This window comes from Salvelinus alpinus, chromosome 11 (genome assembly GCF_045679555.1).
Source record: "Salvelinus alpinus chromosome 11, SLU_Salpinus.1, whole genome shotgun sequence".
In the NCBI taxonomy this organism is placed as follows: Eukaryota; Metazoa; Chordata; class Actinopteri; order Salmoniformes; family Salmonidae; genus Salvelinus; species Salvelinus alpinus.
The window spans coordinates 54,873,364-54,887,842 of NC_092096.1; the positions used below are offsets into that span (position 1 = coordinate 54,873,364).

The 14,479-nt window shown below is 44.6% G+C and overlaps 1 protein-coding gene across 1 annotated transcript in view; it reads right to left on the bottom strand.

The window, feature by feature from the left end:
- serpinh2 (serine (or cysteine) peptidase inhibitor, clade H, member 2) overlaps positions 1–14,479 on the bottom strand; it is a 32,974-nt gene that overhangs the window by 10,231 nt on the left and 8,264 nt on the right. Inside the window, 2 exon segments of the mRNA XM_071331388.1 lie at positions 8,151–8,384; positions 8,802–8,890. Coding sequence (XP_071187489.1) covers positions 8,151–8,384; positions 8,802–8,890 — 323 coding nt within the window.

Here is a 14,479-nt window from a genome sequence, read left to right on the forward strand (position 1 = left end):
ATTTCACTGTAATAGTGAAGATGGTAACTTAGCAGTAGAAAACCTTAACAATATATTTGTTAAGACTAACCACTTCTGGGAAAATTGGAAAACACTAAACAAACAACAACACAAAGAATTATCTATTCAAAATGGAGATGCATGGATAAACCACTTCTCCAATCTTTTTGGCTCTATAACAAAGAACAAACAGCAAAAACATATACACGATCAAATACAAATCTTAGAATCAACTATTAAAGACTATCAGAACCCACTGGATTCTCCAATTACCTTGAGTGAGCTATAGGACAAAATACAAACCCTCAGTCCAACCCAAAAAGGCCTGTGCAGTTGATGGTATCCGAAATGAAATTATAAAATATATGACCACAAATTCCAAGTGGCTATACTTAAACTCTTTAACATCATCCTCAGCTCTGGCATATTCCCCAATATTTGGAACCAATGACTGATCGCCCCAATCCACAAATGTGGAGACAAATTTGACCCCAATAACTACCGTGGGATATGCGTCAACAGCAACCTTGGGAGATAACAGCAGACTTGTACATTTCCTCAGTGAAAACAATGTACTGAGCAAATGTCAAATTGGCTTTTTACCAAAATACCGTACAACAGACCACAAATTCGCCCTGCACACCCTAATTGACAACCAAACCAACCAAAACAAAGGCAAAGTCTTCTCATGCTTTGTTGTTTAAAAAAAGTTTTAGACTCAATTTGGCATTAGAGCCTGCTATACAAATTGATGGAAAGTGGTGTTGTGGGAAAAACATACGACATTATAAAATCCATGTACACAAACAACAAGTGTGCAGTTAAAATAGGTTAAAAAAAACACACACACATTTCTTCCCACAGGCCCGTGGGGTGAGACAGGGATGCAGCATAAGCCCCACCCTCGTCAACATATATATCAACGAATTGGCGAGGGCACTAGAAAGGTCTGCAGCACCCGGCTTCATCCTACTAGAATCTGAAGTCAAATGTCTACTGTTTTCTGATGATCTGGTGCTTCTGTCCACAACCAAGGAGAGCCTACAGCAACACCTAGATCTTCTGCACAGATTCTGTCGGACCTGGGCCCTGACAGTAAATCTCAGTAAGACAAAAATAATGGTGTACCAAAAAAGGTCCAGTTGCCAGGACCACGAATACAAATTCCATCTAGAGCACACAAAAAACTATACATACCTTGTCCTAAACATCAGGGCCACAGGTAACTTCCAAAAAGCTGTGAACGAGCAGAGAGACAAGCCAAGAAGGACCTTCTAAGCCATCAAAAGGAACATAAAATTTGACATAATAATTGTTATCGGGCAAAAAATACTTGAATCGATTATAGAACCCATTGCCCTTTATGGTTGTGAGGTCTGAGGTCCGCTCACCTACCAAGAATTCACAAAATGGGAGAAACACCAAATTGAGACTCTGCATGCAGAATTCTGTCAAAATATCCCCAGTGTACAATGTAAAACACCAAATAATGCATGCACAGCACAATTAGGCAGATACCCACTAATTATCAAAATCCAGAAAAGAGACGTTAAATTCTACAACCACCTAAAAGGAAGCGATTCCCAAACCTTCCATAACAAAGCCATCACCTACAGAGAAATTTACCTGGAGAAGAGCCCCCTAAGCAAGCTGGTCCTGGGGCTCTGTTCACAAACACAAACAGACCCCACAGAACCTCAGGACAGCAACAAATTTAGACCCAACTAAATCATGAGAAAACAAAAAGATAATTACTTAACACATTGGAAAGTATTAACAAAAAAACAGAGCAACTAGAATGCTATTTGGCCCTAAACAGAGAGTATACAGTGGCAGAATACCTGACCACTGTGACTGACCCAAAACTAAGGAAATCTTTGACTATGTACAGACTCAGTGAGCATTGCTATTGAGAAAGGCAGCCGAAGGCAGACCTGGCTCTCAAGAAAAGACAGGCTATGTGCACACTGCCCACAAAATGAGGTGGAAACTGAGCTGCACTTCCTAACCTCCTGCCAAATGTATGACCATATTAGAGACACATATTTACCTCAGATTACACAGACCCACAAAGAATTTGAAAAAAAATCTAATTTTGATAAACTCCCATATCTATGAGGTGAAATACCACAGTGTGCCTCACAGCAGCAATATTTGTGACTTGTTGCCACAAGAAAAGGGCAACCATTGAACAAACCCCCATTGTAAATATAAACCATATTTATGTTTATTTATTTTAACTTCTGTACTTTAACTATTTGCACATAATATGACAATTGAAATGTCTTTATTCTTTTGGAACTTTTGTGAGTGTAATGTTTACTGTTAATTTTGATTGTTTAGTTCACTTTTGTTTATTATCTACTTCACTTGCTTTGGCAATGCTAACATATGTTCCCCATGCCAATAAAGACCTCAAATTTAAATTGAAGAGAGACAGAATGAGAGAGAGAGAGAGAGAGAGTGAGAGAGAGAGAGAAAGAAAGAGAGAGAGAGAGACAGAGTGAGAGAGAGAGAGAGAGAGAGAAAGAGAGAGAGAGACAGAGTGAGAGAGAGAGAGAGAGAGAGAGAGAAAAATGAGAGAGAGAGAGAAAGAGAGAGAGTGTACCGAGAGTATGAGGGAGAAAGAAATGGGATGAACTTTGAATTGAATTGAGAGAGAGAGAGAAAGAAAGAGTGAGAGAGAGATAAAGAAAGATAGAGAGACAGAATGAGAGAGAGAAAGAGAGTAGAGAGAGAGACAGAGTGTGAGAGAGCGAGAGAGAAACAAAGAAAGAGAGTGAGAGAGAGCGCACTGAGAGTACGAGGGAGAAAGACAAGGGATCAACTCTAATATACTGTAGGCAATATGTACTGTATTTGCTTAGCGTGAACTCCTAGCCCCTAAGCAAAAAGTACTTGAGTGTGTAGCCTTCTCTGTTGCTTTCCTATCCAAGTAGCTATGGTCCCAGAGGGCTGTTCTAGTCTTTAGTCTAGGTCAGCCTCCCAAATGGCACCCTACCACCTATATAGAGCACTACTTTTGACAAGAGGGCCCTGGTCAAAAGTAGTGCACTGCCCTATAAAGAGAATAGGGAGTCATTTGGGACGCAACCTCGGACAGCCTCCTCTCCTGAGCCTGTCTGTCAGAGAGCCTGTCCTCTCCACATTAATGTCAAAAGCTTGTTCCTCCCAGCAGAGCTGAGCAGAGGTACATGGCAACCCCAGTCTGTGGACATCTGATGCTGGTTAGGGGTGTGTGTGTGTGTGTGTGTATGTGTGTAAAGCTCCTCCATCACGCTGCTACTCTACACCTCTACACTGCAGACGACATGATAGGATCCACTTCTCAGTCCACTCCAGGGGAAATGGTTCTCTCTGTATCTGTTATGTCGAACTAACCTCCCTCTCAATTCAATTCAATTCAATTCAATGGGCTTTTTTGGTCATGTAGTGTATGTGGACACCTGCTCATCGAACATCTCATTCCAAAATCATGGGCATTAATATGGAGTTGGTCCACCCTTTGCTGCTATAACAGCCTCCACTCTTCTGGGAAGGCTTTCCACTAGATGTTGGAACATTGCTGCGGGGACTTTCTTCCATTCAGCCACAAGAGCATTGGTGAGGTTGGGCACTGATGTTGGGCGATTAGGCCTGGCTCGAAGTTGGCGTTCCAATTCATCCCAAAGGTGTTTGATGGGATTGAGGTCAGGTCTCTGTGCAGGCCAGTCAAGTTTTTCCACACCGATCTCAACAAACAATTTCTGTACGGACATGGCTTTGTGCATGCGGGCATTGTCATGCTGAAACAGGACATGTCCTTCCCCAAACTGTTCCCACAAAGAAGGAAGTACAGAATCATCTAGAATGTCATTGTATCCTGTAGCTTCCGATCAACATTTATTTTGCTGACGTTGCGTCCAGAGGCAGTTTGGAACTCGGTAGTGAGAGTTGCAACCGAGGACAGACAATTTTTACGGTTACGCACTTCAGCACTCGGCGGTCCCGTTCTGTGAGCTTGTGTGGCCTACCACTTTGTGGCTAAGCGGTTGTTGTTCCTAGACGTTTCCACTTCACAATAACAGCACTTACAGTTGACCTGGGTTGCTCAAGCAGGGCAGAAATTTTACGAACTGACTTGTGTTAAAAACAGAAGGTGCCACGTTGAAAGTCACTGAGCTATTCAATAAGGCTATTCTACTGCCAATGTTTGTCTATGGAGATTGCATGGCTGTGTGCTTGATTTTATACACCTGTCAGCAACGGGTGTGGCTGAAGTACAATCCAACATTTCTTTTTGATACTGTCGCATAGCTAACTAAAAAGCAGCATTCCCCAAGAGAGGATGGCTTTCACTTCAGCAGTAATAAATTCATGAACTTCTTTGAGGAAAAGATCATGATCATTAGAAAGCAAATTACGGACTCCTCTTTAAATCTGCGTATTCCTCCAAAGCTCAGCTGTCCTGAGTCTGCACAACTCTGCCAGGACCTAGGATCAAGAGAGACACTCAAGTGTTTTAGTACTATATCTCTTGACACAATGATGAAAATAATCATGTCCTCTAAACCTTCAAGCTGCATACTGGACCCTGTTCCAACTAAACTATTGAAAGAGCTGCTTCCTGTGCTTGGCCCTCCTATGTTGAACATAATAAACGGCTCTATCCACCGGATATGTACCAAACTCACTAAAAGTGTCAGTAATAAAGCCTCTCTTGAAAAGCCAAACCTTGACCCAGAAAATATAAAAAACAATCGGCCTATATCGAATCTTCCATTCCTCTCAAAAATGTTAGAAAAAGCTGTTGCGCAGCAACTCACTGCCTTCCTGAAGACAAACAATGTATACGAAATGCTTCAGTCTGGTTTTAGACCCCATCATAGCACTGAGACTGCACTTGTGAAGGTGGTAAATTACCTTTTAATGGCGTCAGACCGAGGCTCTGCATCTGTCCTCGTGCTCCTAGACCTTAGTGCTGCTTTTGATACCATCAATCACCACATTCTTTTGGAGAGATTGGAAATCCAAATTGGCCTACACGGACAAGTTCTGGCCTGGTTTAGATCTTATCTGTCGGAAAGATATCAGTTTGTCTCTGTGAATGGTTTGTCCTCTGACAAATCAACTGTACATTTCGGTGTTCCTCAAGGTTCCGTTTTAGAACCACTATTGTTTTCACTATATATTTTACCTCTTGGGGATGTCATTCGAAAACATAATGTTAACTTTCACTGCTATGCGGATGACACACAGCTGTACATTTCAATGAAACATGGTGAAGCCCCAAAATTGCCCTCGCTAGAAGCCTGTGTTTCAGACATAAGGAAGTGGATGGCTGCAAACGTTCTACTTTTAAACTCGGACAAAACAGAGATGCTTGTTCTAGAAACAAAGAGATCTTCTGTTGAATCTGACAATTAATCTTGATGGTTGTACAGTCGTCTCAAATAAAACTGTGAAGGACCTCGGCGTTACTCTGGACCCTGATCTCTCTTTTGACGAACATATCAAGACTGTTTCAAGGACAGCTTTTTTCCATCTACGTAACATTGCAAAAATCAGAAACTTTCTGTCCAAAAATGATGCAGAAAAATTCATCCATGCTTTTGTTACTTCTAGGTTAGATTACTGCAATGCTCTACTTTCCGGCTACCCGGATAAAGCACTAAATAAACTTCAGTTAGTGCTAAATATGGCTGCTAGAATCCTGACTAGAACCAAAAGATTTGATCATATTACTCCAGTGCTAGCCTCCCTACACTGGCTTCCTGTTAAGGCAAGGGCTGATTTCAAGGTTTTACTGCTAACCTACAAAGCATTACATGGGCTTGCTCCTACCTATCTTTCCCGATTTGGTCCTGCCGTACATACCTACACGTACGCTCCGGTCACAAGACGCAGGCCTCCTAATTGTCCCTAGAATTTCTAAGCAAACAGCTGGAGGCAGGGCTTTCTCCTATAGAGTTCCATTTTTATGGAATGGTCTGCCTAACCACGTGAGAGACGCAGACTCGGTCTCAACCTTTAAGTCTTTACTGAAGACTCATCTCTTCAGTAGGTCATATGATTGAGTGTAGTCTGGCCCAGGAGTGTGAAGGTGAACGGAAAGGCTCTGGAGCAACGAACCGCCCTTGCTGTCTCTACCTGGCCGGTTCCCCTCTCTCCACTGGGATTCTCTGCCTCTAACCCTATTACAGGGGCTGAGTCACTTGCTTACTGGTGCTCTTCCAAGCCGTCCCTATGAGGGGTGCGTCACTTGAGTGGGTTGAGTCACTGACGTGATCTTCCTGTCTGGGTTGGCGCCCCCCCTTGGGTTGTGCCGTGGCGGAGATCTTTGTGGGCTTTACTCGGCCTTGTCTCAGGATGGTAAGTTGGTGGTTGAAGATATCCTTCTAGTGATGTGGGGGCTGTGCTTTGGCAAAGTGGGTAGGGTTATATCCTGCCTGTTTGGCCCTGTCCGGGGGTGTCATCGGATGGGGCCACAGTGTCTCCTGACCCCTCCGGTCTCAGCCTCCAGTATTTATGCTGCAATAGTTTATGTGTCGGGGGGCTAGGGTCAGTCTGTTATATCTGGAGTATTTCTCCTGTATTATCCGGTGTCCTGTGTGAATTTAAGTATGCTCTCTCTAATTCTCTCTCTCTCTCGCTCTTTCTTTCTTTCTCTCTCAGAGGACCTGAGCCCTAGGACCATGCCTCAGGACTACCCGGCATGATGACTCCTTGCTGTCCCCAGTCCACCTGGCCGTGCTGCTGCTCCAGTTTCAACTGTTCTGTCTGCAGCTATGGAACCCTGATCTGTTCACTGGACGTGCTACCTGTCCCAGACCTGCTGTTTTCAACTCTCTAGAGACAGCAGGAGCGGTAGAGATACTCTCAATGATCGGCTATGAAAAGCCAACTGACATTTACTCCTGAGGTGCTGACTTGTTGCACCCTCGACAACTACTGTGATTATTATTATTTGACCATGCTGGTCATTTATGAACATTTGAACATCTTGGCCATGTTCTGTTATAATCTCCACCCGGCACAGCCAGAAGAGGACTGGCCACCCCTCATAGCCTGGTTCCTCTCTAGGTTTCTTCCTAGGTTTTGGCCTTTCTTGGGAGTTTTTCCTAGCCACCGTGCTTCTACACCTGCATTGGTTGCTGTTTGGGGTTTTAGGCTGGGTTTCTGTACAGCACTTTGAGATATCAGCTGATGTAAGAAGGGCTATATAAATACATTTGGTTTGATTTTGAAATAGCCAAATCCACTCATTTGAAGGGGGTGTCCACATACTTTTGTATATACACTGTATGTTTACATTGCCAAAGCAAGTGAAATAGATAATAAACAAAAGTGAAATAAACAAAATGAACAGTAAACATTGCACTCACAAAAGGAATAGAGACATGTAAAATGTCATGTTATGGCTATATACAGTGTACTAACGATGTGCAAATAGGGAAAATAAATAAACATAAATATGGGATGTATTTACAATGGTTTCCACCTCATTTTGTGGGCAGTGTGCACATAGCCTGTCTTCTTTGAGAGCCAGGTCTGCCTACGTCGGCCTCTCTCAATAGCAAGGCTATGCTCACTGAGTCATTTTGTGTCAGTCACAGTGGTCAGGTATTCCACCACTGTGTACAGTACTTTCTGTTTAGGGCCAAATAGTGTCTCTCTCTCTAGGTCTTAGACCCCCCTACAACATGCTGATTCACCAACTCGTCTGTTCACACTTCACACCAACTCTTTTCTCTCTCTCTCTCTTTCTCTCTCACCTGTTGAGTTGAAGTTCAATACTTTTAATGTCAAAGTGGAGAACAGTAAAAATACCTGCTAACCTCCATCTCTCTCTCTCTCCCCCTCTCCCTCTTTACAGACCCAGCTTTGACGAAAACACCCAATCAACAGACACTCTCAAAATCCCTAAGATCCCCGTTGGCCCGGGAAGCAGCCCTCCCAGGAGGCCCTCCATGTAGAGCCCTGTGTGGCCCTGTTCCAGCGTCTCCGCCCTTGCTACGGGCCTTGGGGCCTGGCCAGGTCCCTTCTCTTTCACTTCCCCCATGGCTTCTCCAGCTCCCCCATCAGCAGCCCAGACACAGTCTCCGTCCTATCCCACAAAGCCCTGGAGGACCACTCCGCACTCACCCTGGCCTCCGCAGCCTCTACCCTACAGGTGACTGGGGCTGGCCTGTGGGGATGGCCTGTGGGGTCCTGAAGGACCCCTTGGATGAACTGGAGGTGAGGGTCTTCCTGGGGCCCTTCCTCTCCTCCTGGCAGCCTGGATTCGAGGCCCTACTGATGGGCGTGGTGGCCCGATGTTGTGTACACAACTGGAGTCCCAGAACCGAGGGCAGGTGTGGGAGGGAGTGTCCTTTGACCCCTGCTGTGCCAGAGTGTGTACGGTGCTGGAGAAGGGGTTGTAAGAGAATTGGTTGAAAGCAAGTTTTGGATTTTTATTTAGTCCATTCAGGAAAGTGAATTGACATTCAATTAATGAGATGAAAATTCACCTTGAAAATGTTTAAATAGAATGGAGCCCAACCCTGGTTGTGAGCTTGTATGTATTGATGAGTGGATAATGGCGCTGGAGGGCATGGCTGCCATTTTATGGGCTCCTAACCAATTGTGCTATTTTGTGTGTTTTTTTTCACATTGTTTGTAACTAATGTTTATTTTATTGTGTTATAATGTTTTTCTGTTGCTTTAGTTAACTGTGTAAATATTTTCTTCACTCTTATTTTCTTAAAACTGCATTGTTAGTTGAGGGCTTGTAATTAAGCATTTGATTTGATTTGAGTAAGTCGTGTGGATGACTCACCTACGTGGTGCACCATAGATACCTTGGTGTATTTGGTCCCCAGGAGGCTGCGTATGTCTGCCGTCTCGTCATTGAAGTCTTTCTCCCATAGTCCTGCACGGAGACACAGAGAGGAGCGCGCTTTCAGTGGAACCGACAGCGTTTTAACTACGTTGTAGGCTGTGAAACAAACAGACAATCATAATATCAGTCAAAAATATACAATTCCCAGTTCATGCTACAAAACCAACTTCATAAGAGGTTTTAAAAATAGGTTCTCAGCATTCAGCATTCCATGATGTACACTAAGGAATAGATGGATGCAGTTCAATGTATGATTAATATAATTCACCAATACATTTCCTGGTAGTCTAAAAAATATTGCTGTCATGTGGTAAATCACAGCTGACCTGGTACATTGTTTGCTGCCTCCATTCGGGATGCACTGTTTCAGTTTCAATGACACAATATTCTGGACAAAAACGGACGAATGTAACTAAGGCTGGGAATGTCAATACAATCAAACTAGCAAGGGCAATGATCACAAGTCAGTCATAACGTGGCTAATAGGCTAGCATATCTATGTATGCAGCAGGCTAAAAATATTGACGAAATATGACCAGTGTTAGTAAACAGTGTTAGTAAACAGCCTAACCAGCTCTGCTACGGCGAGTAAAATGATCAGAGTGAGGTGTTCTCTCATTCGTGTCTAGGAGTAGCTAGCTAGCAAGCTAGCCAACTTTAGCCAGTTAGCTTGGGTGCTTGGTTGGGACAAGCATGTGTAACGGATGTGAAATGGCTAGCTAGTTAGCGGTGGTGCGCGCTAATAGCCTTTCAATCGGTTACGTCACTTGCTCTGAGACCTTGAAGTAGTGGTTCCCCTTGCTCTGCAGGGGCCGCGGCTTTTGTGGAGCGATGGGTACCGATGCTTCGTGGGTGACTGTTGTTGATGTGTGCGGAGGGTCCCTGGTTCGCGCCCGGGTCGGGGCGAGGGGACGGACGTAAAGTTAAACTGTTACATTGATGCTGTTGACCCGGATCACTGGTTGCTGCGGAAAAGGAGGAGGTTGAAGGGGGGTGAGTGTAACGGATGTGAAATGGCTAGCTAGTTAGCGGTGGTGCGCGCTAATAGCCTTTCAATCGGTTACGTCACTTGCTCTGAGACCTTGAAGTAGTGGTTCCCCTTGCTCTGCAGGGGCCGCGGCCTTTGTGGAGAGATGGGTAACGATGCTTCGTGGGTGACTGTTGTTGATGTGTGCAGAGGGTAACTGGTTCGCGCCCGGGTCGGGGCGAGGGGACGGACGTAAAGTTAAACTGTTACACATGCATTGGCAGGCAAGCTGCAGAAGGACGAGTAGGCTACAATTTCCCATCGTTTATCAGTGCAATTTTGACGGCCAACTTTCTGAAAAAGTTTGAGAGGGTTTATCTAATGTTCTCTAGTTAGATTTTAGGTTATTTTACTCAGGCTAGCGTTAGTTGTTGATCTTGTTGTTGATGTGCATAATTGATGGATGATGGAGAGAGAGCCTACCTTTTCATGGTTGTTTGATCAATAGGACTGTGAAGTTCCCAAATGTAAGAGGACTCCCGTGGTGTTTACATGTTTGCAGAAATCCATTCAGGTGTATTCTGTAGCTTTTGGCGAATGTGTTCTGATGATCTAAAGATGTGCTGTTGCTACTTCCTGTAAACACACAGTCCAGTTCAAAGTGAATGATGGCTGGCCCGTGAGGCAAATGGCTTATTTGCATAAAGTCCTACTGAAGCGACTGGCTATGGCGAACCGGTCTGCGTAGACTCCGGTCCTGGATGAGACAGATGTTTTTATTAGGTTTTATTTACTGCAGTGTCTATTAATTGTCCAAACGCACGACCACTTTCCTATAGACCAAACCCTACAAACAAACAATGTGCTATAAAGCATTGACACATACTGTAGTCCATTGAAAACCCCCTATGATCTCCTCAACAGAGCTATTTCATTGGCTCACATCTCAGGGCCAATCAAGGTCCGTTATGAGGTCACTTACATGTCTCCTCAATTCCCCACTCACTCACTCCATTTAGCTCACCTCACCTTCTCACACACACACACACACACATACACACAGATACGCACACACTCACACACACACACTCTTCAGCTCACCTCATCTCCTCACTCCTGTCAATTTAGAAGGACTGACCAGAACTAAAACTGCACTGCCGCAGTAATAAACAATTTTTTCACACTATATATTACATTACAAAACCCTGCTGCTCCGTTCCATAGAGGGAGTTATTTGATAGAGGGGAGTTCTGTGGGAGAAAATAAAAAAGGTAATGATGAAAGAATCCCGCCAGTCACACAGCAGAACGGCGTGCCAATCAAGACTTGCAAATACAAGTTTTGAGTTTCTGTAATTTTGGAGGAAGAAATCTGGTCACGGTGGAGTTCCAAAACATATTGAAGTGTGGATCACCTACGGTGGCACAAGTCTATGGAATGACAGTTATATGGTATTATGGGTGAATTTCCCAATGAGTGTACTGTGTGTGTGTGTTATCTATCAAACCACACATTTGGCTGGCAGTCAAGGGAGGACACAGATTTGGGTGGATCTGTGAGTCTGTGTCTAGACAACTAGTCCTCCTCTGAGCTTAGAGAATGATCCTATATCAACACACACACACACACGCGCGCACACACACACCCACGCACGCACGCACACACACACACACACACACACACACACACACAGACACAGACACAGACACACACACAGACACAGACACAGACACAGACACACACAGAGTCTGCAGAGAAGGGCCTTTATTACCAGCCATTACCAGCCATTCATATCAATGCACATAACAATGAGACAATTGTGCAGCTATGAAAACCAGTCCCCTCTGATTCATACCCAAAACATCCGAGGGAAACTGAGAATCAATGAAATCAATGAAGCCGGCAACTTTCCCCCTCCTCCCTCCCTCCCTCATCAGCTCAGCTCTGTGATTACTAGTCGTTTTGGTATTCTATTCCGGAAGCTATTATTAGAGGTTATATGTGCATTCTTTTGTTGTTGGCTGTGTGCTTTTTCTCTCTCTTCCTTTTATTGCGTTATCTGTGTACGTGTGTTTTTTGGCTGCTGTATTGAGATCCTATTTTTTCTTTCTTTTCCTCTCTCTCTTCGTTTTTATTTTTTTTAACGGCAGGAACAAAGGCTGAATTAATTACCAAGTGTGGACTGAAACTCCCAAGGTAGGGCTTTGTACATCCCTCCACCATGTCGGTCAATCTCTTCTCTTCTCTTTTCCTCGCAGCAGGCTGTCGCTCTTCCTCTTTCTTTACTTTTCTCACTCCCTCCATCCCTTGTGCCTTCTTTTCTCAATGTTCCCTCTTCTCTTCCTCTTTACTCCCCCTATCCCACCCACCGTCTCTCTTTACAATACCCTTGCTCTTCACTGCTCTCTGTATTCTCTTTGCTTTTCCTCCCATACTCGTTGCCCCGCTCCCTCCCTCCATCCTTTCCCCATCTCTTTCTCTCCCTCTTTGAGTTTTCTTCTGTACAGAACAGAGATGGAGGGCTGCTAGAGGGCTTTTAATTCTGCCTTTCAGTAATTAACTGAAAGGAAACAAATGGAAACAAACAGAAACAAGGGAGATACAAGCAGATGAATGGTGCCACCCCAATATATTACGTCTGGAACAATGACAGAGGAAATGTTTTGGAGGCCATTGCAATACCAGACATTGAGAATAGCCCCCGTGCCAGAAAATTACAGACAAATAAATGAATTACTAAAAAACTTAACAGCGGCCAGTAGAAAAATATTGACTACTTTTTCAATTATAAATTCAAACTAAGAATACAGACTATAAGTAACATTTCAACTATCTACTAACCCTAGCCCTAGCCCTAACCCAAACCTTAACCCTTATCCTAACCCTAAACTTAACCCTTACCCTAGCCCTAACCTAACCCTTATTCTAAACCTAACCTTAACCATAATCTTAGGAAGCAGTTGCTTATCAACAGATTGTTTGTTGATAGTGTGACCATCTTAGAGTGTCTACAGGTGGAAAATCCGGACGATCCAAATAAAGTGTGATCTTTGTTGTAATCTATTGTAAAATCTAACGTGTGTATTTAATCCCACAAATGAATGAATTAATCAACACGAACTAAACAGAACAAAAGATTTTCGGAATGAAGTCAAAACATCAAACAAAGTAAATTAATTATATTGCGTATCAATCTACCCTCAGTCGTGAATGTATTTAGCCATTTTTCTCTTAGACAACCCCCCCCCCCCCCCCCCCCTCGTGGCGGCAAGTAGCCTAGCGGTTAAGAGCGTTGAACCGGGAACCGAAAGTCGAGTTAACCCCAAACAACAACTGCTACCCGGGAGCCAATGACATGGACGTCGAGGGGTTGGGACAAATGCGGAAGACAAGTTTCCGTTGAATACATTCAGTTGTGCAACTGACTAGTTCCTTTCCCTTCCTCACCTGAGAAAGATAATAACTTAAGAGAGGAGGAGGAGGAGGAGGAAGAAGAGAGATAGGGTGAGTGAGACAGATAGAGGAAGCACATACAGCGATGAAGAGAAAGACAGGGCGATAAAGAGGAAGATGGGGAGGAAAGGGAAGTGAGAGGTAGCAGTGCTGAGTGTGAAGCCTAGGCGTTGAGATCTAGCCAGTGCGTCACTGCATAATCTGAGCAAGCTCTGAGTACAGATGTTAGGCCTAACGCTGGGGGACTGACAGAGGGGGAGAGAGATCGGGAGAGAGAGAGATATCGACTTTTAGAAAAAAAGGGTTATTCGGCTGTGCCCATAGGAGAACACTTTTTGGTTCCAGGTAGAACCCTTTAGGCTTCCATATACAATCCTCTGTGGATTGGAACCAGAAAGGGCTCTTCAAATGGTTATCCTACGGGGACAGCCGAAAAAACCTTTTAGGTTCTAAATAGCAGAGAGAGAGAGAGAGAGAGAGAGAGAGAGGGAGAGAGAGAGAGAGAGAGAGAGAGAGAGAGAGGGAGAGAGAGAGAGAGAGAGAGAGAGGGAGAGAGAGAGAGAGAGAGAGAGAGGGAGAGAGAGAGGGAGAGAGAGAGAGAGAGAGAGAGAGAGATGATGACCTCGGAGACCATCTGAGCACAACAAGAAAGCAGCTAGAGCAGAGAGAGAGGTACATTGACCTCCTCAACCAGCAGCGAGTCATTATGTCCTCTGCATCTGGAGAACATGTCCACCAGCTTGGCATAACACAAGCAGAACCCGAGACCAGCATGGCCTCCACCACACAGCCTGATGACACTGCACCAGCCTACCAGTCTGCTCCAGCCCAGGTCAGCCAACCAGCCTCTCAGTCTGCTCCAGCCCAGGTCAGCCAACCAGCCTCTCAGTCTGCTCCAGCCCAGGTCAGCCAACCAGCCTCTCAGTCTGCTCCAACACAGTGTGCTCCAGCCAAGGTCAGAATACCATCCTCCCAGTCTGCTCCAGCCAGACAGTCACCCACAACTGCAATCCTTATTGATTCAAATGGGAAGTTCTTAGTCCAGGAAAGATTATTCCCTAGACACCAGGTGTATAAGTTCTGGTGTCCTACAACTGACAGTGCAATGCAGCTACTCAGTCAGACCAGGATTGACACCCTCGACAACATCATCATCCACACTGGCACAAACGACCTTCATGCCAAAGGTGAAGATGTAT